This window comes from Lepisosteus platostomus, chromosome 10 (genome assembly GCF_059453375.1).
Source record: "Lepisosteus platostomus isolate fLepPlt1 chromosome 10, fLepPlt1.hap1, whole genome shotgun sequence".
Taxonomy (NCBI): domain Eukaryota; kingdom Metazoa; phylum Chordata; class Actinopteri; order Semionotiformes; family Lepisosteidae; genus Lepisosteus; species Lepisosteus platostomus.
In genome coordinates this window covers 5,256,989-5,284,860 of record NC_142620.1, presented here as the reverse complement: position 1 = coordinate 5,284,860, position 27,872 = coordinate 5,256,989, and the positions used below count along the sequence as shown (strand labels likewise).

The 27,872-nt window shown below is 38.5% G+C and overlaps 1 protein-coding gene and 1 long non-coding RNA gene across 5 annotated transcripts in view; both read left to right on the top strand.

The window, feature by feature from the left end:
- The window catches only part of arhgap5 (Rho GTPase activating protein 5), a 49,108-nt gene extending 22,239 nt beyond the window's left edge, over positions 1-26,869 (top strand). For all 4 annotated transcript variants that reach the window (XM_088647627.1, XM_088647629.1, XM_088647630.1 and 1 more), the window contains exons 4-7: positions 16,663-16,740; positions 17,406-17,537; positions 21,562-21,667; positions 24,780-26,869. In XM_088647627.1, the coding sequence (XP_088503753.1) occupies positions 16,663-16,740; positions 17,406-17,537; positions 21,562-21,667; positions 24,780-25,107 (644 nt within the window). In that variant the 3' untranslated portion in view covers positions 25,108-26,869. The remainder of the gene's footprint in view (positions 1-16,662; positions 16,741-17,405; positions 17,538-21,561; positions 21,668-24,779) is intronic.
- On the top strand, positions 66-9,407 carry LOC148653091 (uncharacterized). Its single transcript, XR_015941592.1, has 2 exons — positions 66-7,954; positions 8,908-9,407. It is a non-coding gene; the product is annotated as an uncharacterized LOC148653091 (long non-coding RNA).
- Positions 26,870-27,872: the final 1,003 nt, after the last annotated feature.

The window sequence follows — 27,872 nt, the reverse complement described above, 5'->3', positions numbered from 1 at the left end:
TAGTGTTGCACTTGAGCAGCCTAAAAATGTGAGAATTCACATCATTAGAAGAAATGCATTGCTTTAAATGTTGACAGGGTCTTTAAATTGTTTAAACATGATGTGTCACTGAGACACTGCAACTGTTGTGTTTACAAGGACAGCTCAGTTACTGTTACCACATGTGGCTATAGCTATATAAATTACTTTGTTTAATCTGTGAGTTTCTTCTGTGTGCTATGGTTTCTTCTCACCTTCCACGGACAGGTTAGGTAAAATCGTGTCTTTATGATTTATCTCTTGGTGTATATCCTGCAGTGAACTAGCATCCTGTCTAGGGTGTAGTCAAGCTTTATGCTCGGTGCTTCCAGGATAGGGCCTTCAACAGTAAAAAGCAGCTTTCCGATCATATCAGTGTCGTGAAACCTTCTAAAATTTGTCAATTTCAGCAGCTTTTCCTAAGTAATAAAGACCCAGTTTTGTTTCATTACCAGGTGATGTTTTGCATATGTACTTCTGAGTGGAACTGCCTCAGGTGAAAGGGGTTTTTCCTATTCAAAATAAAACTATTATTTTCAACCCCGGTTCAACCCATTCTTGTTACAAAAGTAGAACTTGAAAGTAGGCAATGTTTAGTGCAGTTCCTGCAGATTGCTAATGTTAGTGTATTTCATGAATCCAGTAATGAGACCAGCATTGTCAACTTGCATACCTTAAAAATGCATGCTCAATTTATTTACTCAATGGAATGTTTTTTTTAAACTAAATACTGAAGTAAATTGTGGGTAACTGTTCTGCAGAACCCCAGAAATGCTTTGAGTGACAGCTGTACAAAATTCATTGTTGACAATGACAGCAATTGCCCTGAGCAAGTCATCATAAATCTTTCATTACAGAATTTACCAATGGCACTATAACACAGCCCACTTCCTTAATGGAATCAGAGATGTTTTGCCCTTTTGAAAAAATTATGGGTGGATAAAATGTAGCCTATATTTTGTAATTTAATGGCATTGTAATATTGAAGCGTAGTTCAGTTACAGTTTCAGGGCATCGTGTGGAGCTGAAGTCCCTGTCTGTTCTATTGTGTGCTATATGTCCACAAGCTTCATGTGGTATTTGAGATTATGAATATTATATCTTTGGTTTAACAGTACCATGTGTAGTGACTGGCATTCTGTAACAGTTGCCAGGACATTAGGATTTATTGAGGGTTTCTTGGAATAGCTTTGTAGGGTATTTTAATCTGTTAATATTGAAACTTCCATAAGCTAATGATAAGCCATGCGTGGTGCTTGAGAATGTGGTCTCTTTCCTATTACAAAGCCAAGAAAAGCTGTAATATTTAAGCAGAGTAGAGAGCAGCAACAAACAACATGGCAGAAGGGAATTTTTGAAAATAAATTACAGAAGAGTATAAGGAGGTAATGTTTTTCAGATGGCTCACAACAATATTTGTCCACAGGGAAGGTCTGAGGAGACTGCAGTGAAAGAAAACCTCCGAGTTCTTGACCCGTATGTTACTGAAATGCTACTGATTTCATAATTCTTTGTACATAGAACAGACCTAAATGTACAGCTGCATTAGGAGCCTCTCATCCCAGTTTCCTACAGAGCCCATAAATCATTTATTGCCCTGGTGATGCCAGTTGTACTTTTTTAATGTCATGTTTTATGAAGCAGTCTTTCCGAAGGAACGGCGAAGCCTCAAAACTGAAGCTTGATTCCTCTTCAGAATTCGGACTAGCCATCAGCCTCACTGCCAAGGTGCCTAATTATCAGCATTTTATATTCGGGTTCTTTCATAACCGTGACTGGGCTGTCTCGGATGTCTTAACTATTGAGAGCTGGTTGTCCTGAATTAGGTTTATTTTACTCAGTTTGTAACCTGTTACAGTTTAACGGATAAACATGTTCTGTCTTGTTCAGAGTGCACAGAGCTCTAAAATCTGTGAACCTTTGGGAATAATTGGTGTTAGCATAGAAAGTTCATGGGGTTACCGGAGAGTGAACAGTCTCACATTCCCACTCTGTTGTGTGGTTCTTTTCATGTGGCATTTCAGCATGGCTCTTTAGTTTCATGTCTTTTACCTTCATGTTTACAGTACAAATATTTCTGTTTAAATAAATGTATTATAAATATGTAAAGAATGTCATCACCCTTCCTTGATCATGTTACTTAATATATTTAAAACTCGAGCAAGTGATGAATAATGATATTGTAAAGGCAATTAAAAGTACAGATTGTACAGAATAACATTTGTGCAGAACAACACTTCTTCCAGTTTATTTTCAACTTGAAGCATGCAGGTTCACTTAGCCTAACTGAGTTCGGGGAAAATGAAGACGCAGATTTGTTTGAAATATTCTGATGTTCGAGTTATGCAAGGAATAGAGGGATGTCTGTTAACGTTTACTCGTATCCTTGGAGACAGCATGACAAACATAAACTTTGTATTTGTTAGTGTCAGTTCAATTTGAAAGGTTTGCTCAACATTTCACCTTCAAATTAGATTCCTTCTTAATGTACAAGCTCTACAAGAGTGGTTATTGATCTCTCTTCACTGCATAATCTGACAAAAACAATGAGGAAAGGGATGTATTTTGGTCTTATTAAATCTCAGTGAAAACTTCATGCTCAATTCAGTGTTTCTTTATAAATCTCATCTGACTCAGATGAATTTTGTTCTAAAGAGGGATTATATTGGGGCCTCATAGGAAGGTTTGTGGTACATTTCTAAACCATTTGCACAATTGATCCACAGCCTCTTCACTTACATCCTGCAAGCTAATGATAGATCTTTTTTTCACGTTTCTGAGATTATTTGAAGAGGTACGTTTTGATTTGCAGGTGAAATAAACCTGTAATGTGTGATTTACAGGTGTAAATAGCAGATAGCATTCACAGCAAATGTATCATCAATGTGCTGTTAGAGTGTAATCATTTGTAATTTGTATCATTGAGAAGTGGAGATTTAAGATGTCCTCACATCCTTGGTGGATCTTTGAAATGATCGTTTCTCATCAGAGCCTTTATGAGGAGAGAGATTGATTGTAGTGACAGTGATTTATTAGCCCAACAATGGAATTTCTCTACTGGAAGAGCTGCATTGCAGTGAACTGTTGTGGCAGCACATGCACATGTGGAGCAGTATTGTAATTAAAAGGTACAGGTTTATTCCTCATGCCACAGTGTTTAAGTGTTGATTCTGGAGAGGTCCATTGGCTGCTTTTGACAGTGCCCCTTGCCAATATATTGGTTTGGTCCCTTTGTAGTCTGTTCAAGACTGAAAAGATTCTGTTACTTGGAGCATGTCAGTATAGGATGTTTCCTTTAAGACTGCAAATACATATGGTCTTGGAGCAGTAATATCTTTTTTGGAAACGTGGTGACAGAAATTTTACACAGTGTTCTAAATAGTTTTTATAGTTGATTGTGCAGTTGTAACATACACTTAGATCTATGTTTAATGTATATGGGTAAAGATCCAGTGTATTATGTTTTGTGTATACCTTGGTCCAAGAGTACAGTATATCACTTCCCAGTTAAAAGTCATTAATGTGCTCTTTTTTGTGTTGTTAAATTGTGCAGTTCAGTATTGGCTTTTATGTGAGCCTGCTAGAAAAAACATTGGTGGTGTGTTTGCAGTTCAGACCTGAAATCTGATATTTGGTTTCCCTTCCAATTATCAGAAAAAAATAAAATCAGTTTATGTGAAGTTTAGGTTTCCAGTGATAGGATGTTAACTCCCTCACCTCCAGAGATAAAGCCATAAAGCTCATACTGAAGATTTGTTTGTACCTACTCATCCTTTTTCGCTGTTAATCATTTATCTTCAAAACATTTTGTTTTAAATTCAGCTGACCTGTTGCGGGTTGTGCCTTTAAATTAATTAAAAGTGATAAGCCTGGTCTGTCATTTCAGCTATGTTTAGAGACCTTTGAGGCAGCATGTGAGAGGAGTTGGTGGTATAAGCTTTGATGTGACTCTTCATAATTGCCACTGTATCCTGGTTGGGGGTAAATCAAAGCAACATACTTTCATTTAAACAGCAACCAACAATCTGTTATCTTTAACACACGGTGCACTTGTTTGATCTTTAGATATGGCCAATGTCTACATGAAAATAATAATTAACAGTTTATGCTTCAGGGCTTTTTTTGATTAATTGCCTGTGATTGCTCAAACTAATTGCTTCACTCTTCAGGGCTCAACGAAGAAAACACTGTGACAGTAAATAAAGTACCATTTGATATACTAATCTGGCAGACATAAAAAATACAGCAACTTTCTAAAGGCTGCAAAGACACCAGTCATTCCTGAGGCTTTGCAGTGAAGAGCACCAGCATCATAGCTTCAGTGCAGCTGGGCCTCAATGAGATTTCCTTATGTACATTTGTTTATTGTTGTATTGCTAGTCTAGTCACATGAACTCTCTCTGTTCTTATTGGTTTTGTATAGCCTGCTTCTGATGTTTGATCTGCCCTTAATTAATGACCTGTATTATGTACTATTATTAGGAATTACATAATATATGGATCTGTAACTGTAGTGAGACCTGAGCTAGTCTCATTCTTGTGGACAGAGCACAGTTCAGTTGTTCTAGAACTTGAAAGCTGACAGCCTCTCTATAAACGCTACACAAGGAGAGCAACATGGTAAGAATGTGCTAAAATATTGCATGTGTGAATGAGCTCAGCTCATGAATAACAAATTCTGATCTCATTAAAAAGTGATGAAGCTGATGTGGCTTGTGTAACTTCAGTCTGACGGCTTATTGAAAAACTGGGCTTCCTACTTGTGGCTTGAGTTGGGTGTTTCAAGAGCGAACCTAATGCATTATTTCTGTGAGGGGGCATGTTACCAGTGACTCAGGGATAATTCTCCTGGCAGCTACGTCTACATGGCTAGAAGGTCTAAAGTTGAAATACCTGTTGGTATTGGCATGTCTTATAACAGAGCACAGTATCTGTGGATGAGTAAATAGTCGGATGTAGTGAATAGTTGATGCTAGTTTATGCACTGTGTGTTTAGCATATGCTTTGTATGCTTGGGTGGCCTTAGATGTGGTGAATGTTGTGAATGTCAGAGCACTTTTGGGAATGCATTTTCATTATGGTCAGAAAATGTCATCAGGTCAGCATTTCAGTCTTCTTAACAGTTTTGTTGTGCCTGGAGAAGTGGCCATAAATATGGGGACGAGAAGTCAATAAAATGGCCCAGTTTAAGTGAAATAGTTTTGTAAGGAGTGGTGAGAACAGACGGAATAAAGCCAGAAATGGAGGTTTGAGCAGCAGTTGTACCTGCAAGCCAGGAAAGTGCAGGCCTGCAGATAAATGTGGTTTCCCTTCTGTCCTCTTATATTGGATATATAACTGGTTACAGCATTACCATGTTTAAGCTTGATCTCATAGAAGCTAAGAAAATCTGGGCTTGGTCTGTACTGGAAAGGAAATAAAACTGACGAGCTGTACTAGTGTAGGTGGACTAGTACAAGGTGCACATCCTTCAAATCAGTACCATGCTATGATGACAAGGGATACTGCCGAAAGAGATGATTTCCTTTGCACAATAGATAAGATAAGATCACTTTATTAGCCCTATACAATTTCTTGCATTAGGAAATCGTCTTTTCGCAGACCCCAACTTGCTCTCCATGAGACACAGACACACGGACAGCACAGCGTCTGCCATTGTACAGCGCCCCTGGAGCAGTTGGGGTTAAGGGCCTTGCTCAGGGGCCCAACGGAGTAGGATTCCTCTGCTGGCTGTGGGATTAGAACAGGCAGCCTTCCAGCCACAGGCGCAGATCCTTAGCCACAGAGCCACCGGTCCGCCCTAATAGGTTAAACCAAGGTCCTTGGTAATTAAAGATCTGTATCACTGTTTGTAAGATTAGAGGTGTTAACGAAGGTGTTGTAGCTCATTTTCATGCTGGATTTGCACATTCTGGGCTCCCTGTTGCCATTGCATTCTCATTGATGCAATCTGTGCAGTAATATCTCTTGTCTTTTACCTGCTTTACTGTGTAGCAGAGCTGCTGGCACATGACTGTTGTGTGTCACTCATGTGGGTGCTGCACTTCAGTGGTGGATGAAGAGGTTCTCCTCCTTTATGTTAAGCACTTTGGGATCCTGTAGGATTACAGATGCATGTAAATGTGAGGAATTATCCCACAAGTGACTCTTGTATCCTTTATCAGCTTTCTTAGCTTTCTACAAAAGAAAAGTAGGAAGTCAGTTTTCTGAGTGATTATAATACATGCCGTGTAATTTAGCAGAGGGCTATAGAAAGAGAAGAGGCCTGTGCTTTTATGATTTAAAGTAGTATCCATTACTGTACTCCATTATGGTATCAGCTTTGGCTGCTGAGCATTGAAACTAATAAAAGAAGGAATCCTCTCTTGGAATGGACGGATCTTTAGTAAGTGAACATCCAGACCCATATTTAAATAACCAAGTATGTTTCAGTATTCAATATGTAAATACTATGTTCCAGTATTGAATAACTGTATCCCAAGTACTGTAATTTCTTTAAAAAATTAGACTGGTAATTTATTTAATGAAATAGGAAAACTGTTATCTATATTTATTCACTGATTACTGCCAGAGCACAATATCTGAACAGGGATGTAAATGGTGAAAAACAGGAGAAAACTTCTAAACCATTTCAGGTGATTTAAAAGTGAGGAAGAGCATAACTTGTAAACTGTCATAAATCATAACATTAGAGAGAAATGTCCATAGTTCAGTGTCAATTTTTTGGCTATCTTAAAATTACCAGAGATTGCTCACAAATTGAAAATTGTACAGCTGGTTTTTGAGACTTGGACAGTTGGGGATGTGGGACTCCTGCTTCATTGCCAAAAACAGAGACCGGTCTTTCTGTAGTCTTGCTTCACACTGCAGTCCATCATGAAGATCGCAGCTGCTGTGGTGTTTTTGTTGTTTAACCTTTGTAAACAGGTTAATGTGACAGTGGATTTATTTTACAGCTGTGTTTTTTCTTTATAAACTCTTCTTTATAGGCAGTCCTCTAAAACGGCCTCTCTGAATAGTCCTCTGATGAAAAGGTTTGATTCATTTTTTGTTTGTTGCGCTACACATTCTGAGGGAATGTCATTATTGGTTTTTGCATTCTGCTGTCTATTAAGCGATAGTTGTGCAGCACCAGTACTTGATGCCAGTCCTAATCTGGTTTATGCACAGTCACTTCCTTTTTTTCTTCCCTGCCTTTGTTCTCTTCCTGCCTGCCTCTGCTCCAAGATAGCCCGTGGCTGCATTGGGAGAGAAAAAATAGACTTCATGGTTATTTGCTCATTGATTGTGATTGCTCATTTAACTGCTGCATTCTTCAGATCCACAACAGGCTGTGTAGCTTTATCAGAAAAACTGAAGAGCATGGGCATATCTTATCTACAGCACTGTAGAGGAACATGAAGCCAGGCTTCCTGGACAAAGGTCTGATGTATTAAAATGCAAGGGATGCACTGAAGGCTTTCAAAGGCTTAGGACATTTACTGAAAAGAGAGTGTGTGCACTCACTGCATCACAGAGAAGAATGAAATGTTTCTTTTTAAGCACATAGAAACCTGTAAAAAAGTATAAACGCATCCATAATGTGTAATAGCTTGCAGATGGATTTCCTATTGAGCTTTTCTAGTGCGGTTGTGGTGCCAAAGGTACAGACATTCACGTTATTCTCAACAGAATATGAACCTCCTGGTGTTTTTTCCCACTGAATGCTGAGTGTATATCCTATTTGTGGTGATCGAGATATGTCATAAATATAAGACCTTTTCAGCTTTCACAAGGATGAAAGTCCTGACAGTAAAAATGCAGGAGTAAGCTGTGCTACAGCACTGATTTGATTTGTCCTTTGTCAGCTTTTATTTTATTCTCCTGAGGAATTTTAAAACACGGGATTAGGGGAAAAGTCACTGATGAAGCCAAGTCCACACTGTGACCAAAACAGGTAATGAGACCTTGAGACTGCCCTCCACATGTCGATGCTTTAGGCCTGTTGGCTTTGTGAAAACAGTCAGCATATTCCGGAGATGCTGTCTCTTTAGTAGTTGGCATGTAACCTACCCAAAAGGTAAATAAAAGTTAATATTTTGCAGATGATGCACTATGGATTCACGTTTATCCATCCTGGAAAAAAAGGATATGAAGTATAAATACAAGAATACCTCCCCCTTTGCTGATCTTGTCTGTCTCCCTCTGATAAAATGTCTTCATTATCTCTCTGTGCCATCTTTACAGTAAGTGGCACTGAGTAAAAGTATATGAAGGATAAGCATTCTGTAGAACAGATGCTCAGATAGAATGGACAGTATTGTTTGCATTACTATCTTATACATTTGAGTTAAATGTATTGCTAAATAACACAGTATAAGGTGGAAATAATAAATGGTAAATGTAGTCTTAAGCTTCTGAAAGTCTGTTTCTGTTATAGGTACCCTTTTTTAAAGATACAAAGTTATAACCCAAAAATAAAAATGATTCGTGAAAAAATTAAAGTCAAATATATAGCCTAGTTAATAAGTTATGTACTTTTTAGTCACATTTAACCCCTTTGGAGATTTTTACTGTTTTTCTCTTTTATTATCTTGTTACATCTGGAGTGCAAAGGAAAGCGCTCGAATTTCTATTGAGTCTAGCTGTATTTTCTTTTATGGTAAGCAGCAGTAATGGTTTCTGGTTTTAATGGATCTGTCAGTGTGAAGTGTTTCCCCCTGATTTGTTCCTGATAGTATGCATTCGACAAGTTTTTGTAGATTAAGTTTTTAAAGGCGTGATATTAAATAGTGTCTTATAGGCATTATAATACGTATTCTCTGCATAAATCATTCCTGACAGCCGTGAGCTGAAATTTCTTTCTGCTTTTCAAGGTGTTACTTATGTGAATTTTTATTTTAATTTTAGATTTTTATCCATTTGTGGTGGGCATCGAAAACTGTACAAGGAAAGTGAGCTGACAAACCATAATGAATGACTATGCAAGATCTCTTGGGGATTAGACTACATCATGAAATGTTAACAACAGGCAGTTTGCTTGCATCCTTCTTTCAATGGAGTTGTGTTCACAGTGTTGCTGCTGTGAATGAAGACCCTTCATAATGAAACTTGCTCAAGGGAATGCCTGAATGTGATCTTTATACTCTGGCATTATAACTTGGCAATGAATACATGATGCACTATATCATATCTAGTTTTGTTCTTGCCCCGGGGACTACAAATTGGATTTTGGACAAAATTATGGCAAGGCTGCTATTAAGGGAATGAGGATTATTACTGATATGATAAATGTGTTGGTGTGGGAACAGTGTGTGTGTGGTAATAAACACAGCAGGCATCTTCAGATTACTTGCATTGTTTGCCACATTGCTTTGTACAGTTAATCACAGAGTGATTTAAGAAATAAGGATTAAAAAAAAATGTAAAGCACTTTATATCTAATGTAGAAAGGTGTTCAGTTCCTGTACTTTGTTCTTGAGAATATTGCCATTGACAAAAAAACTCAGGAGCCCCGGTGAAAATGTTTTCTAAATCTCAGGCTATTCCCCAAGTCTGTATTGCTCCCTCTCAGTTTTGCAGGCTTATTTTAGGGTCATCTAATATCGCTCTACCTCTCCGGAGCATGGGATGTTCTTCCTTCATTTTCTCCTCAAGAATAAAATCAAAAGTATTTCAACACCAAACTGTCACTTTAATGATTGCGCTTGTCAGATTGATTTTATCTAAGCAGATAAGGCATATTCAGGTTCTAAAGGGTCAAGGAGAAGGATTTTCCGAACGACGGGACATTATCTCGGCAGGGATCCGGAAGGAGGGAGAAATCCATTTGTCCTGCCGCCTGGATTGCCATCAGCTAACGTGTTGATTGCGTTCCTAAGCTGTGAATTCGATGCTCGTACAAACTGACCCTTTAGTGTTCACCCTTTCTGTTCAGGACGTTGTGACGGGTAGGATCAGCTTTAAGCCTTCTTGTGTTGAATATTTAAAATTTACTGGCAGGTGTTATTTATTACACACTATTTTTTAAGCTGTTCCTGTTCAGTAGTGTCTCAAGAGGTCACTTCAAATAGCGAATATCATGAGACAAGTAGGTATGAGCTCGGTTTCATCACGTTTGACGTACATCTTCTGTAAAGAACGGGCTTCAAATGGGCTTTCTGCTTAAGGTACTGAAAGTCACACTGGATGTCATGGATGTTTATAGAAAAAGAAAATGGTGGGGCTGTCAGTGTGCGTTAGCGAGTGTTGCGTGAGTGATATAGTTTCCCCAGTAGCATCTTTGCACCTCCTCCAGTTGGGTGCAGTCACGTTAGGCCCAATCTCCGGGGCAGACGTACTCAACCTTATTAAAATACTGCGCAGCCACCTTTCTGGGCACAGCTGCAGGGATTACTGGTTGCTGGTTGTCACGTTACATTAGGAAAAATGCTATTCTGTTGTCAGAGGGGAGAAAGTAGTGCAGGACAGAAAGCTGAACAAGACTCATGAGGGCAATAAAATGACAAAAGGACTGTGTTCTGTACTAACAGGCCAGCAGCACATCTAGAAATCCTTGCTACGCTCAGAGAACATCTGCAGCATTCCCTTTAATTTGTTGACTAATGATAAGTTGAGCTCTGTAAAAGCTGGTTTTCTTTAAAAATGGGATGATTAGATTATTAAACTCATTAATCTTTGACGAGGGTGGATGGAGATAGTTTTAGGAAGGGTCAAGTTTTTAAAACGTTTGCTGTTACCACTAACTAATGCACTAATGAAGGAAGTTTTATCAAAGTTTTCTTTCTTCCATATTAACCAGCTTTTCTTAATGAGTGTACCTGCATGTCAGAAAACATCTGCTCTCTAATTTTTAATAAGAAGGTATCATGCTAAATGAATATCTGAAGTTGAGAGAGAACTGCACAGCTCAGTAACAAATTTAGTTTCTTACTTGATATGGAAGATACATCACTGCTAAGAGGCGTTCATATTGGTGAAAATGCATTTTTTCAACTACCTTGTAGCACCTGCAGCTTTAAATGCATGGAAATTATGGGGAGTTTTTCATAGCTGGGCTTCCATTCCATTGTGTATTATGTAATTATACCATTCAGTTTGAAGAACAGGGCTATTTTTTCATCATTGCCCATCTGTTCATTAAAAACCAGAGCTAAATAAAACAGACTGATCCACTCACTTCATTTGAGGCAGATGTGCTGGCCCTTCTGTCCAGTCTGCACTGATATGCAAAGTCCTTTATCTAATGCTACCTTGAAGTGAACACTCATTTACCTTCTAGTAAAAAAATCATACAAGTCCAAATGATAAAATGCAGTTTTACAATACATATCTATTAATTTATGGATACGCAAAGTTTTGCTACCTGCAAATGTGGTAGCATTATTTTATTTTTAGGACACGTAGGCATATATATAGGCTCTTACATGTGAACAGTTTAGTTTAAAATAGTTTATTAATTACTATGGAAATCAGAAATTTGAATCAAGGTACTAATATGAGGTGTGCAAATATAATTGTGTGCCGATTGGAAACAGTGCAGTGTTTGTCATACTCTTTGCTTTGTCTCGCTGTCGCATGGCAGAGAGGGCTGTGCCAGGCTTGCTGCTGGCCGAGCTGGAGTGAGCAGGGAGTCGGCGGAGCGTGGCTTACAAGACTGAGCGCCGACTGAGGCTGGCAGCTGCAGCCTTCTCTGCAGCCCGTAGATAAGGCTAACTGTGACAGACAGAGCCTCCCTAATACTGCCGAGAGTACCCAGGCATAACCGCATGTTCCCCACAAATCTGGACTCTGCACAGATGATAATGTGGTGTACTGTGAGCACCAGCAGTAGACAGGAACTCAGCACAACTTCAGGGGTGCTTTGAGTATTTGTTCACATTAATTCAGTAAAAGGTAAATCAAATAAGTTCTAGCAATTGGATTTTTTTAAAAAAAGGATATTACTAATTTATGACCTTTCTTAATATTTCGGCATTCACCGGTAAAGTGCATGGATCAATTTTGGCTGAGATTTATTGGCAGGTGAAATTTCTTATCATGGATTTCCATATTAATGTTAGCGAGAAACATTGCTATTATAAAAAAAGAAGTGTGAATAGGGGTTCAAAATCTTGACAGTTTTCAAGCCACATTTTCTAGACTGTTTGATTTATGGGGTTGCACAGACAAGAGACGGTGAACTGATGAATGTGCAGCCGTTGAAAATGATGACTTGGCTCATCATAATTTTTCATTTACTCCATCCAGTAGTGTCCTTATTGCGTTGTGGTACTGTTTACACCTCTTCTAGGAGAGGGAGAGCTAAGAACCTGTTCATGTACGTCTCTGTTCATCACAGCCTCAATAAGTGCGATCGGTGTTTGTCGAGGCTTCAACATCTTCGACCATGATTCAGCAAGATATCAATAACCTTTGGGGTCACGTTGCTGCAGGAAAAAGGCCTTTGGTTTAGCATACGTAAAATGCAGTTTATAAATGCCAGTTACCACTTTCCGTTGAGAAAGCAGGATTTGGATGATTTTCATTAATAATAATTTAACAGCATGCGAGCTTAATGAGGTGGCAGAGTTGCTCTGCACGTCTGGGACTTAGTCACTGATGTGTTTTTAATTCCATCTACAGTGAGATGAGTTAAAATGTCTATTAAGTGTATGTTCCTGGCTTTTAATAAATTTACCTTAAGTAACAAATCTCATATTCCAGCATGGCAGGTATTTGAATAGCAAAAAAACGGAGTAAAGGACAGAGCTCCTTTAGTTAAGCAGCCCTGTGAAGAGTATGGACTCTGTAAATTACAACTGTTGAATTATTCCATTAATAATAATCCACTTGTTACCATGCCAAATTGTAAAATGTATCTGGAGGCTGAATTTAGATAACAATTCTGCTTGCTGCAGTATCTTTTGAGTATAAATAACATGGTCTGTTCTGTTTTCCAGAGGATGTGATTGCTGGTATTTTAGATTTTCCATTTAGGCAGTGTTCCAACATATTGTAAGTGCCTGAAGTTCTTGTATGAATTATCTTATTTTTTTGCATAAAATGCCAATATCTTGCAGCCTCTGAAGTATTTGGTTGTGTACCTTCTGTTCAGTATAATTTCCTAAAATAAAAGAATAATATTTTAAGCAAGGAATGTTTTTAGTAGTTTGTTGTGTGTTGTATTTAGAGGTAACATTTCAAGACTTGAATAACAGCACATATGGATCCATAATTAAAATAAAATATATTTGTTTGGAAGTCAGGGTTGGGAATTAAAACATACTCCAGCTTTCTCAAGTCCTCTGGTCTTGTAACTGGATGATGTCTGTCCAGGTTAATTGGACACTTAACAAACATGCTCAAATTTAAAAGTAACAACTCACTATTGCATGAATCCAGCACTGTTGACGCCATTTTCACGAATTAGGTGGTTTTGGTTCATTATATCTAACACACTTTGAAATGACAGTATTTAAAAAATTCACAGAAAAGATAAAAACTTTCTTGTTAAGCCGAAAAAAGAGCTGTGCTATTAAAGTGCTAAATATGCTGCAAATGTGCAAACATATCCAGCAGATCTCGCCTTGTCCCATTGATAAGAATTGAATTAAGTTTAAATTGGGGGAAAGAGCTAGTATGACAGTGAGCTATTACTTAAGAGCTAATGTCATTCTCAATTCTATTAAATTAAAATGTATGAAGGAATTGCTGGAGGGGCGGATGGGCTTGCTTTCACAATAGAACATGCAGTATAGGGGCAAGTAAATTCAGATCGAATCCCGTTCTTTCTCTTTCCTTCAGCCTTAGCTTCCAGTGTGTATTTGCTTTACAAGCCACTCATCCCAAACAGCCTCAGTTGTAGAAAGCAAAAAAAACAACTTTCAGCAGTAAAAAAACATAGAAGTGAATGTTTTTTTTTATTCTTCCGCTTGTAATTATATAAACAATATGAAAGAATGGGGAAAAAAATCAGGAATGCAGCCGTTCTGATGTGGCAGATCCAGTCGAAGGAGTGCGGTAACTAACCAGTGGCTTGGGCCGTTCTGTTTTGTAGTTTTGTATTTGCTGCTCTGCGAAGGGAGCCGATGTGATAGAAAGGGAATGACGTCTGACAGCTAATTGACATTTTAATGAAGCCAGAGGCTAGCAGTAGGCTGATAATTGGAAGAACCCGCTCTACAGACAACAAGGCCCGATAAGACTTAAAAACATGCTGCACATTTTTTTTTAAATCTGATTTTTAAGCAAAACAACAGGCGTAATTAAAGTTACAGGAATGCAAATAACACATGACTTGGCATTAACATCTATTCAGACTGCTTCAAAAGTGACTTGGACAGCAATAGGAGTTTATTTTTGCAGCTTTCCAATGGCATTGCTTCTCAACAGTGTAATTTAGACAGCAGATTTAGGTTCTCTTTGCATTTACGGTGTGCTTTACAGGGTTGCAGAAGTACAGTGGAGACTAAAACAAGGTTTCTTAATTTGTTAGCCTGAAAGCTGCAGTTATCCTCTATATTCTGGGTTTCCTGTGGATTAGCCATAACAGCTTTTATGAATCATTTTTAAGTATAGTACAGTGCTGCTGGAAAAGACTGTTTTGCTAACACCTACGGTGTCTGTAGGATGGAACTGGGTCACATGATTTAAGTACAAATGCTGTCTTGAATTGAAAACTTCTGTCATATAATACAGACACACTATTTTGGACAATCTTGGCTTATGACCTTCCTGACCTGTCACTTCCACCCTTTTTTTCCCATGTTCGTGAACCCACCTCTTTTCATGTCCACAGTTGTGACAAAACACGGATAACTTTAAAAGAAAGTTAGATTAGATCTTGCCAAGCTGGTAAGTCATTGCATCCATTTGCATTGACAAATTTATCTCTTTGCTGTAAAGCTCTGTATGTTTAGTGTGGAACAACACGTGCTTTTACTGTAGTTACTGCCTGTGCCCTTCTCTTTGATTAACTCTTGGGTGGTTTCACTGAGAATACCTTTTCTCTTGCTTTCCTGTATATGAGGTGCTTTCAAGCTTCTACATGTTAAAGTATCTTAAGAATGTGAAGTAACTGATGCTGCAGGTTCTGTACTGTACTTCTGCAAAAGAGGCGATAGAACTCATACAAGCACAGGTGTGTCTCTAGGATCATGCCTTATCTTTGCTTCTTAGTGCTGTGAGTGGCTTTAGCTGTTTTGATGCAAGATTGGATTTCCTTCAGCTTCATGTTGGGTGCGTTGCCTGAGGGTACAGCAACATCACAATGAACACATTATGTCACTTTAAATTTCTCTGTGAATACAGCCAACAGTGGGCATTCTCTCGGAAGAGGCTGTTTGATACAGTATGGAGCCATAAAAATAACTGCAAAATCCAGTGCCAACATCATAAACTATACTAAATCAAATCTGGAAATAAACATCTCTGTGTGATTTTTTAGGGAATTCCTGATTTATGTTTTCCACAACAAATTTGTCATCATTTTTGCAGCTCGAGTCATTTTTAGTAATTGTTATTCTATTCGGAGACATCTGTATATTATTCAAATACCGTTTTGAAACCTCTGCTTTATTGGATTTTTACAGATACATTGTTGGAACGAGCTGAACCTTCTGTGGTGAAATCCTGAGAAAATATGATTTGAAAAGCTTTGCAGAATAATTGTTAAATGTGTACTTATCTGGGTTTTAGAAAAATAACATTGTGCTGTAAGATCAATAGCTTCCCCTGTTCAGACCCCATACTTAGAGTTGCCACTGTGGCATTGAATTGGTAAAATTGGTAATCGGTCCTTACAGGACACAGCCCGTCCTATTTTTTACAAGTGATTCAAACGGTGTTTTCTTAAAACATAAGTAAAGTTAATTCTAGAATGGGTATCAATGTGAAGGATGTCTTAGTCCATATTAACATTTGTAAAAGAAAACCCACGATACTTGAAATAAGACCATTAGACCTTGCTGCACAGGATCAATTAAAAAGTGTCTGGTGGCTCATTTTCATTTCTGTAATGTCAGTCCTCTGCGGAGTGTATCATGTCAGCGAAAACGGGTTCATTTGTAAGTAGCTCCTCATGGGGCTCCTCATACCCTCACATCAGTTCTCGCCACTTGACACACTAATATCCTTCTTTCTGAGGGGAGATTTAGCCCTCGCCGTATCAGTGCAGCCTGTTACTGCAATAAATTGCAAAGCAGTTCTGCCCTGCGAAACTGGCGATTATCTGCCACTGTGCACCACTGCAGGGAGGACACTGTGATCTCTGAGGCACAGTGTGCACAGTGGGGTTGTGCGTGTTGGGTTTGAGAGGGAATTAAGATATTGGTGTAAAAGTGTACCGCGCTGCTGTGACTCTTCATCTGAGCTCATCACGCTCCAAACCTCATTTTTCGAAGGTCTAGTGCTGAGGACACCGTTTCATTCCCGTTTCATGTTCACCTAAATCAATGTGATCGAGGCAGAAAATCAACAAGCATGTTATTTATTGATCTGTCTTTTATTCTTATCTCAGTGGTTTCTTGTTAGTGTCAGTTTTTGAAAACCCCTAAATATCTTCTGTTCAATAAAACACACATTGATCTTTTCTGTGCCCCATCAAGATAATAAAGATATTCATTCACTAACTGTACAAAAGATTAGACAATGTGTTTTATACATTTTTTTTTATTCCTTGTTTAGGGTTGTCTACTGAAGGTTTGTATCGCGTGAGTGGGAACAAGACGGATCAAGATAATATTCAGAAGCAGTTTGACCAAGGTACTGATCATTCTTGTATTTTTCCTTATTTTTTTTTGTTTTTTTAGTTCTACTGTCTCATGAAAGTATGACTAAAAATAAAAATTATGTTCTGTGATTGTTTGCCAAAGTAACCTCTAAAAGAATTCAGGTGTCTTTCGTAACCCCTCACCATGGTCTTCCCTAGGGAGTGCATTCTTTCAGTTTAACTTGTAGGAAGCTTAATCCAACACAGAAATCATTTCTGAAACTGGACCGAGTCTGATAAAAGAATTATACATCTTAGGAGGCATGAATTTTGTTTTAAATTTGTTAATATTAGCCCTTTATCTTTGGTTTTTATGTTTCCAAACCCACTCAGGTTGAGTTAGAATCCACAGAGGATGTTTTTACTGGGTGGCTGAATCTTACACTTGAGCGGGGATGGTTTGCCTGAAAGAATGACTATCAGCACATATCTGCCTACTGGCTTAGAACCATTTCCCCTTCTTTTTGTGTTTTTTTTCTTCTCATTTTCCTGACTGTGTGGTTTTCCCTTTTATATAATGTATTGGACATTGTGGGGAAAAATAGATATTTTTATCCCTGGATGTACAGTTGTGGTTTTTCATAGTAGCTCTATGTATAATGACAGCTGTCACTTTACCTCAGGCTTGCTGCTCAGAGGGTTTTGTTTTGTCTTGCAGACCACAGTGTGGACTTGATGGCAATGGATGTGGCAGTAAATGCTGTTGCGGGGGCTCTCAAAGCTTTCTTTGCTGACCTGCCTGATCCTCTTATTCCTTACAATCTTCACCCAGAGCTGGTGGAAGCAGCCAGTAAGTAGAAACATGCTGCATTTCTGAAGGAGCTTAAACAGGCAGATGGTGGCAGGTCTGCTTGCACAATGCAGAATTGTTGCTTCTGTGCTTTCTCTCAGTCTCTCTTCAGCAGTGACAAGATATTGTCAGCGCTGGCAGGGGTGAGCAGTGCAAGCTGAGAGGAGAGGAAAATGAGAATTCAATAGTCCTATCTGTTGATCTCTGTTAGATGCATCTCGTACTTATCCAAAGGTTTTGTTCTTTCCTTTTCTGGTGGTTTTGCTTAAATATTGACAGGCAGGTCATCTGAATAGCTGCACTGTAGATTTTGATACCGTAGCCAAAACCTGCTTCTGCCTGTCTAGTCAGGAAACACCCTATGGAATGAATGCGAATCAAATCTGTAGACCTTTGTATTTGAGTGAGGGAAGGTTTATTGCATTAATGTCAATAAAAAGGTTGGGAGAAGAAAAACTAAAAAAAATGAAATAAAATATATGGATGTAAACCTCATGAGAAATATCACTGAACTTGCACATACCCACAGAAGTCTGTTTTTTTAGTGAAATTCCCTTACTGATTTAAAGAAACGCAATACGTACAGTATATACTGAACATGAAAATCCTAGCTTGCTGAGATGAGAAGTATTTCTAAATGCTCATTAATTTATGGGCTAATGTGCCCTCATGTGCCTGTATTCTCCTGTTGCCCAAATCATTTACTTTCAGGATTTTCTTTTCCAATTTTCACAGGAGGTTTTATATACATGTATGGAACATCAGAGGAAATGTACCACTGCAACAAATAACTTTGTAAATGATCATGAATATGACAATCTTTTTTCTAGTGAAATAGTGACATTTTATTGACATTTATTTGAGCGGACATGGTAGAAGTAAATTCTTATGTTGATCAACAGGACGTCTGCTGTGAAAGTCACAGGCAAAATCATGTTTGGAAGCAATATAGGCTGTACATCTGTGATACATGCTGTGCGACAGGTCGCAGACAGACACTGTCTAGTGGGACGTTGTGTCGTTCTTCACATAGAGCCATAGTTACGTGCCTGTTCACCGGTCTCTGAGCCCTAGATGCCACACTTCATCCCAGCTCCTCCCACAAATGCTCAGTGGGTCTTATGGCTGACAACCACTGCATTTTCATGTCACAAGAAAATCACTGTCAGACAAGTAGTACGAGGACATTTTTGTCCAGGAATTGTCCAGCTGGGATGGCAGTGCCAACTGCACTAAGATGTTGTTTTCTTGAGAACTTGCATATGACATGGTGTTTCTTTTCTGTGTTTTTCTGTCGTTTAAACAACATTCTACAGGTTAAATGACCTCTTCAGCTGTTCTCAATCAACTTTCCCTGTTGCTAAGCACTAAATCACTAATGAGATAATTTAGTATTTATTTAACAGTCAAAGACACTTAGGAGTATCATAGTCAATCAAGAATGATCGATTAATCAAATTGAAGCTAAAACCATTTAATCAATATCCATTTTCCTAAAAACAGAATTTATGAATGCATAGTGATTTTTCCTTTAATACTCAGTTGATTGTTTTGACCTAAATATTGATTAGAGATGTGTTAGGAATTTAGATGAAAATAGAATCCTGACATTAGACAGTTTAATAATTTTCTGCATAAGTACATTGCAGATGTATCCTTATGAAGAAATGTATCCATAACCTCAAGAAAATAACTGTACACAAGGCTGGTAAATCATTTTTTAATTAAAAGCTGTCCATCTCAACCTACAGGAAATGTATTATCCATGGCACTACACTTTAAGTAGTTATTCAGTTAAATGCAGAACAGGATTTAATGTTGAATATATTTAATAGTCTGTAATGTATTTCTGTTAATTTCAGACTTCTAAATGCAACAAAAGCCCCGGCTGTAACTCAGTGGTAGCAGTTTACAAATGTTTTCAAGAAATACCCTTGTATACATCAATTAATCATGTAACATGACAGATCAACAGTGGTTTTCTAATACCTGTTCATTAGGAGCATTTTACAAGTTCAAAGACTCCAAAGAATACTAACTAGGCTGGTTGAAGAATCTGTACATCCTACGAATGAGAAAGTAATCACAGGGAAAAAAGAGCAACTTGAAAATCAGACCCACAAAATGTGACGCTTCATCGAATGTTTTCTCCCTTGCAGTTACAAAAATATTCAGTATAAACATTTGAAATACAATAATTAAATTGTGACATAACTAGAGATTAGGGCACCTGTGCTCTGTTTCTCTCTGAATTTACTTTCTTCGTGTATTCCTCATGTTCTTTTTTTTACATTTTTCTTTTTTGGGGTCAAGAATCTTGATCTTTGGGATACTCTTGATCTTTCTGGAATAAGTGCTTTAAAGAATCGTTTAGTGCACATATGAATTTGTGTCATTCAATCCATTATGGTGCATACATGTTCTGTGTTAATAGTCTTCCTTCAGTCACTGAATTTTTGTCTTGCATGCTTTCATGCAAGGCTGGCAGGTGTGAGCTCTATCCTCCGTCTTCACACTTGTCTGATCAGAACAGTTGTGTGATGATAAAGATCTGGATGAGCAGCCGGTTTGAGGACACTTGCAGACTATTTTGGTGTTTACTTAGAAAACCTGTGTGTTAAAGGAGGAATTGCCAACCTGCATCACGCTCAGTGGAGACTAACTTCAGTATAAAATAGTATTAGCACAGAATAGGCAGATGTACAGTTTTTTAAAAGTATGGTTTAGTATCCTCCAAAGGCTGATGGTATTCCACTGACTGTACTTAAGGAAACGAGTTGTTAATCACAGACTGTTAACGAAACATTTTCAAACAGTCACTTAAGACTGGTATTACCAAATAGGAAATTGCTGATGTAGCGCCTATCAATAAAAGTTGTGAAAAGATCAGACCAATTTTAAGTCTTTCTTCCATTACATGCTAGGTGATGTAATGGAAAACAAAGGATCACCTATATGGTAGCAGGTCTGACAGTAAAATTCTGTTGGATTGTTAACATGGCTTATTGTTTGCCATATAATTAAATATACATTCTGGTGTAGATAAACTATTGTTTTGATATTTAAAATATTTAGATTAATAGGAAACATTTTAGAAGCTGTAAGGAAAATTCAGGAAGATAAAGATAACCAGAAAAGTTAAGGGGAAGCTATAAGGAAGTACATTTAAAACTGAGGAACAGGAAGCACTTTATTACACAAAAGGTTGTAGGAGTATTGAACACACTATGATGCATTAGTTATTAATTATTGATTGACATGTTGTCATGTCAATCAATAATTAATAATAATTGCTTACACTTATATAGTGCTTTTCTGGACACTCTACTTAAAGCACTTTACAGGTAATAGGGATTCCCCTCCATCACCACCAATGTGCACCATACATGATGCGATGGCAGCCATAATGTGCGCAGTATGCTCACCTCACATCATCTCTGAGTGGGGAGGAGAACAGTGTTGAAGCCAATTCATAGGTGCGGATTATTAGGAGGCCATGATTTGTAAAGGCCAATGGGAAATTTGGCCAGGATGCCGGGATGACCCCCACTCTTTTCGAGAAACGCCCTGGGATTTTTAATGACTACAGCGAGTCAGGACTTCGGTTTTAAGTCTCATCCAAGAGACAGAATCTATTTTACAGTAGTGTGTCCCCGTCACTATAGTGGGGCATTAGGACCCACACAGTCCGCAGAGTGAGCACCCCCTACTGGCCCCACTAACACCCCTTCAGCAGCAACCTTAGTTTCTCCCTGGAGGTCTCCCACGCAGGTACTGATCAGGCTCACACCTGCCTAGCCAGTTCTGAGCTGCAGGGTGATATGGCTGCTGGCTAATCAAGCCAATTTCTTGATTTTTTTTGTAGGAAATGGCTGGGTGATATCCTCAGATCACGTAGCTACTTGAACAAGCTATGTGGGCTTAATGTTCTCCTCTTGTTTGTAATCTTTCTTGTGTTCTTTAAAGTTTTACTTTTGTAATGAATGAACAAAACACTAATCTGTTATGTTTTCTCTTTGTACAGAAATAGTTGACCGTACAGAGAGGCTCAGAGTCTTAAAGGATATTGTGAAGAAATTCCCATCTGTGAACTATGAAGTGTTTAAGTATGTCATAACTCACCTTAACAGGTATGGGAAATAAACTTGTTTTCTTTCTATATATAGAATGTTTTGTAACATTTCTGTACATTTCTTATGTAATAATATTACTTATTTGTTTGAGGCTTTCAGGATTTTAGAATTTGTGAGTGTAATTTCTGACATTCGAGCATTTCCAATCCTGAAATGTTTAGGAAATGAAGCGGAAAATACCTGACATATTACATTTGTGCATCCTGATAACCAGAAACAAATTTTCAAGCACTCCTAAAAGAGCTAGTTAGTAACCTGTACAGTCATCTTTTTTTATTCACTGTATTTATACTTGTATTTAATGCCTTGAATTATCTTAAAAGGTTAGGTTAGGGATCCCTAACCCTCGCGTAAATTGCGAGTCAACTGTAAGTTAATTTCTTCTGAAAACGTAATTTAAATTGTTTGAAATCCTAACCAGTTTAAAGTGAAGTACATGACAATAAAAATGCTCCTGGGTCTAACAAAAATAAAAAATCTCATGTTTATACTGATACAAAAATAAATTCTGTTATAAGCATAAATTGATTCTCCTGACATATATGAATAAGTGGAATAGGATCAATAGATATTGATTAGAGCCTGTCTTTTCCTGGAGGGCTTTGTATCTGCAGAGGGCGGAAGTGCTTCTGAGCCTCTATACTTGCAGATGTTTGAGGAAAGCGGTAGTGATGTGTGGCGAAGAGTGAGCTGCCTAGGTACTCTGTCTCCAGTGGGGCAGCATTTCAGTTCTGGAAAGTATCTCTGGGTGGTCGCAGAATCCTAATCCTGTGGGGTAATCTGATGGATATCCTTACTGCAAAGAGTAATCTGGATGTAATAGTCATACTTCTATGCTAATTCTGTGTTATTCATTGTTGTTATGTGCCTGGTACTGTAAAGAACAATTACATTTTTCTGTAGCTATACTGTAGGTTAACCTCTTGGTTACTCTTTGTTCCAAGTTCTTTTTAAAATTCATTAAGGGAATCAAGTGAACTAGCTAAACATTTTTAATTGCTGCTGTGTTGTGGATATATTTTGCTCTTTCCATTAGTTTTTAAAAAGAATGCCTGCCTCTGTCTCTCCTTTCACAAAAGCAAACGGGTATTTAATAAAAAAAGGCACTCCAACTCAGTTTTCTCTGTTTAATTCAACATTTAGAATACATTTTAAGAATGCTTTAAAAACATTTTGCATAGACTGTACAACACCATGCTGATTTTAAGTCTTATTTCTAGATCACTTAATATTTGAGTTTAAGAAGATGAATTTGAATGTTTTTCCTGTGGTTAATGTTGACAGCTCTTAATCATATTTTTATAATGCAACAAGCAAAATATTTTAGTCCACTAATCCTGGTTATTTTCTCTGAGCTCTGCATTCTAATTTTAAAGAGCAGCTCAGACTGCAGGCAGCCCCCACATCTCATTTCTTTCACAAATGGAATACATTAATGTTACCAATCTAAATCTGGTCTGAGGGAGGCACAACAGAAAATGGAATGCAAGAGGAATATAGCATAAGATTACTTTATTGTATTTTAAGTTCTGTGGCAATCGTGATCGTCGCTGGAATAATGCAATTTCCAAGGTCATAGGCTTTCCTGCACAGATTATACCTGTGTGTGTGTACCACAGGTGAATACATTTCTGGTTTACCAAAGTGTCCCCCAGTACCTTGTAGTGTGATGCATTCATAACATATAAAGAAAAAGATGGCCGTGTAAAAATTCTGTGAATTAAATCCACCCATCTATATAATTACTTTTAATACTAACCAGCTTGAAAACCTTGATTATACTTCTCTTACTGTACGTCTGCAACACCATGCATGGGCTTGATGAAGATGAATACAACACATGCCCCAGGCCAGAGTGCAGGCTTTGTTGTTAGCTGAAACCCCTCCTACACTGAAAAGTGCCTAGCCTACAGTTAGGCTTTTTGTGGTTATGCAGTTAGCCAAGGCCCCATCTCCATTGTACCCCAGTCCAGAAGTACTTAAAGTATGTGACAGACTGCCCAGAGCTCAGGGTTACTGTGAATGGGCAGCCTCCAGTGGACGGGACCCATTCTGCCCTCTGAATGCCAGAGTTTCTACTGGATGAGACTCCAAGGCTTAGTTATTTACAACGTGTTTTGTTGTATTAAAATGTGAGCCCCAAGACAACAAGTCAGTGTGACGTCTATGACGAAAAAGACAGATCTTTTGTTTTCTAGATTTTAGCAATATTTGTATCTAAACTTCTCGGCACTGTCTGGAAATACTTTCTGAGTGTTTAAACCGTACCGTAGAACAGAATAGAAAAGAGTCAGGAAAAGACTAAAAATAGCCACAGGAAAGTCTAGTTTGTGCCGTGCTGGTCAGCAGTCCCATTTCTCTTAAGGGGAAGGATACAATTAGAGCCGCAGCTGTGGGTTTGAGTTCATTACCACTGGGTGACATCAAGAGACCTGCAGCCCCATTCACACTATACAGCCCATTTGGTTCGCTTATTGTCTAGGTTCTGCTGATGATTCCAGGGCTGTTTTTTATAGAACTTGATCTATAAAACGACAATGCTTTTCCTCATTTTCCACCATTAATATAATTGAGCAGGTCCAGCTGTTTTTCTTTTCTTTTTAAGGCAATATAATAGGGCGTGATTCAGATTTTTTTTTCCCTATACATGGCTCACATGCTCCTTTTAGCTTGCACAGTGTGACCACCAGTTTGACACAGTCTATATTGATCAGACGCATCATATTTAAGCCTTCACGAGGAGCATGATGTGAGCTCATGCAGTGCATTCTTAAAATAAAGCAGCTGGTGTTTGGTCCATAGCACTTCTTAGAGCCATGAAACGAAGGAGCAAGGGAATTATCTAGCAGTTGGAATCAGGCTGTTAATAAACTGCTCCCAACTACCCGTCTTGATAAATGAACATAATAAAATCTGTGACATCTGACTTTTTCATATTGCTCTGGTCAGGATTTTCAGAAGCCCAACTTGTTGAGATTTTCTCAATTGAATCTTTATTGTTGCATTGTAAGCATAATCATTTCCCATTTTACTCTTTCATTTAAATGTTTTGACCAGGATGTTCATTGTCTTTGCTCTGTTTTGCTCCCCCCCCCACCCCCCCTTGCAGAGTGAGCCAGCAAAGCAAAACCACTCTAATGACAGCAGATAACCTCTCCATCTGCTTTTGGCCTACGCTAATGAGACCCGATTTTGAAAATAAGGACACGCTTTCCAACACCAAACTCAACCAGTCTGTTATAGAGTCTTTCATTCAGCAGTGCCAGTACTTCTTTTACAATGGAGAAATTGTAGAAACGTCCAACCCGGAGGGGACCCCACCACCGCAGCACAACGCCTCGCACATGGTCGAGGCCCTCGTCCCACTGCAGCTGCCGCCACCACTGCAGCCCCAGCAGATCCAGCATCAGCTGCAGGCAGATCCGTTGGCCTTGTAAGGAAATGGGAACACCTGGATCAGCTTTCAGCTGCACGAGGATTTTGAGCCTCCGGAAAGCCAACCTTGATATCACGCAACTCGGTTTTATCCCTAATGGACCATTCAGCTGCACAGTTGATAATAGCACCGCTTTCTAATTTGTACTGCAGTAATGGCTTTGCACTCAGTTCTCAAGCCTCGGTATGGACAACATGGGCATGACTGGAGCTGGTGTTGTTTCCAACACAGTAGGCTGCAAAATGTAATCTGGCTGCTGCATGACACTTCAGTGCTACCACCAAGCAACTCAATGGGAACCTTCTTCACAACTCCGGCTGTTGTGGATAAAGTATTTATATGAGAAACTAAGATTTTTTTTTTTTATATATAGAAAAAACAAAGATCGTAATATTTGTGTGTAAATCGTGAACATGATCACATGCGGCCTGTTTTAATGGCTGTAATTGCTACTTTGTGTGGTTTTTTTTTTTCGGCAATTGGTTTTTGTTAAAAACTTCGACGTGGGCGGGAGAATGCTCAGCTGTGGTGTGTTTCCCAACCTTCCAGCTATTTGCACTGTTTGGGATGGGACTTCCTGTGTTAATGACAATGCCAAGTGCACTGTTAGAACATTCTCAAATGATCTTTGCACCTTCTGTCTGGTGACAAGAGCCTGTGGAATCTCTGTTCTTCTGTTGTGTATCCCACTGTCCTGTGCAGCACAATTCTTTTGGACACTCTCATTATGAAGCAGTCTGTTTATTTCTATTTTTGTTTAAATGTCTTAGTGCTTCTCACTTTCATCAAATAGGAAACATTTTGTAAAGTCCGTGTTACTTAATCTAAATTTGCATGTTTTCACCTTTTGTAAGCGACAAAACGTTTGATCTTCTACACAAACACAAAAACCATTTTTGTTAATTTAAAGAGTTAGTGTTTCCTAACATGGTTGCGGGGAACACAAACTGAAGTTATTTTTTCACACTTTTTCATAGAAGATGTCAAGGCTTTTCATGGCTTACTGTACTCACATGGGTCAACTGCATTGTCTTCAAACCAAATCAGGGTTTTTCCAGGATGTTACACTATTTTGGTTCTGTCTAATTGTACGTTACCCTAACTAGAGAAACAGAAATACATATATAAATATATATATATAAAAATATATATAAAAGATTGCTAATATAGCAATAAATACTATGGGGTACTGAAACTAAGCCTATTGGCTGTAAATGTATAATCTTGTAAAACTTATAATCAGATTTCTTTATGTGGTATGATGTACTAAAATTGAGTTAGATAATTGTGTACTTAATTCACAATCTTAAAAAGTCATCGCTTTTTCTTATTTTAAATTTGGTACCGATTTTTTTTTTTGCTGTAAAATGCTGCTTATATAGAAATGTTCAAGGAAAAAAAAGTTTTGTTTGAGGTAGTGTAAAACAGCTGACATTTAAAGCCAAGTTCTAGCTGGAATCAGAAACCATAGTACAGATGTAATGCGTTTATTTTTTTAGGCTTTGCAGAACCATTGTTATTCCATAACTTTACAAAAATGCTAAAAGAGGGGGTAAAATTCATTTGGTTGGGTCAAATCTGCAGCTGCTAGAAAAAACCTTTTGTGTAATAAGATCTGCCTCATTTAAGCTGGTGTACAAACTCTTAAGATTTTAACATCCTCTCCTATGTATAATAGTAAATAAATGATTTTGAGAAAGTAATCTTAAGAGTTTGGTTTACTCAGTATTTTTTTCCTGAAATAAAATCTCATTTTTTTTCAACACCGTGTCCGACGTGTTGCTGGAAATGGAGAAATCTGCGATGATCTCTGCTTTCACAGCAGTGGCTTGACTAATGCACTCAGAATGCAAGTCAGCCCTCTGAAATGCCAAAAGCACAATACTTTCATAAGGTTACACCCTTCAAGTGATGCCTGCACAGACGCCTGTGTTCAAGAAAAACACTCAAACCCAGTTTTGGTTCAAAGTATTATCTGCGGACTGGTAATAGGATTTAGCATTAATGGAGAAGAAAAATACTTTTTTTCTGCAATGTGAAACCATGCAAGATTATGTTCCCAGGAACAGCATACAGGTGCAAATAAAACATTTTGTTCTTTCACTTTAAAATTACGTCAAGCTCGAAGATCCAGTGACCAAATTTCTCATCTACGGTTACTCGCAGGGATGCACAAGTACCCCGAGAGGCATTAAAATTGCAGCAAAGCAATTGTGTTTTTATTGCCTCTCATTGTACCGAATATCCATTTTACAGCCCAACACCAAAAAATAAAAGGACTGATATAATCCATCTACCACGGCAAGCTAAGAAGCTTCCCTTGAGGGAGTCAAGGAGATAAAAGCGTAAGCACAGGCCGGTAAAATCTCCCAAATTCATGTAGGTGCACACTTTCGGCGTGTGCTGCCGACAAACCGGTCAGGGACACTCCACTAGCTCCTACGACCCATAGTAACGAGCTGTGATTGGCCGGTGCAGGCAGCCCGTGCAGGGGCCGTCTCCCGTCTACTTTCCGGCATGCCGCGACTTTCACCGGGCTGAGCGTGGATCTCCTCCACCTACCGAGAGGGCCCACGCGAGGGGTCCACTCAGGTTTGCCGGTGGGTGTAGGCGGATTGGCTCGCCGATGGTGCGCTGCCAAGTCAAAACGTGCGGCAAGCCCTTTGTGCGTAACTCGTGTAGGTGTGTCCCTCCAGGTGTGCGTGGTAGCAGCACTTCCTGCGCCCTCATAGACGAAGATCTACTGACGAGGATAACAAGAGAATT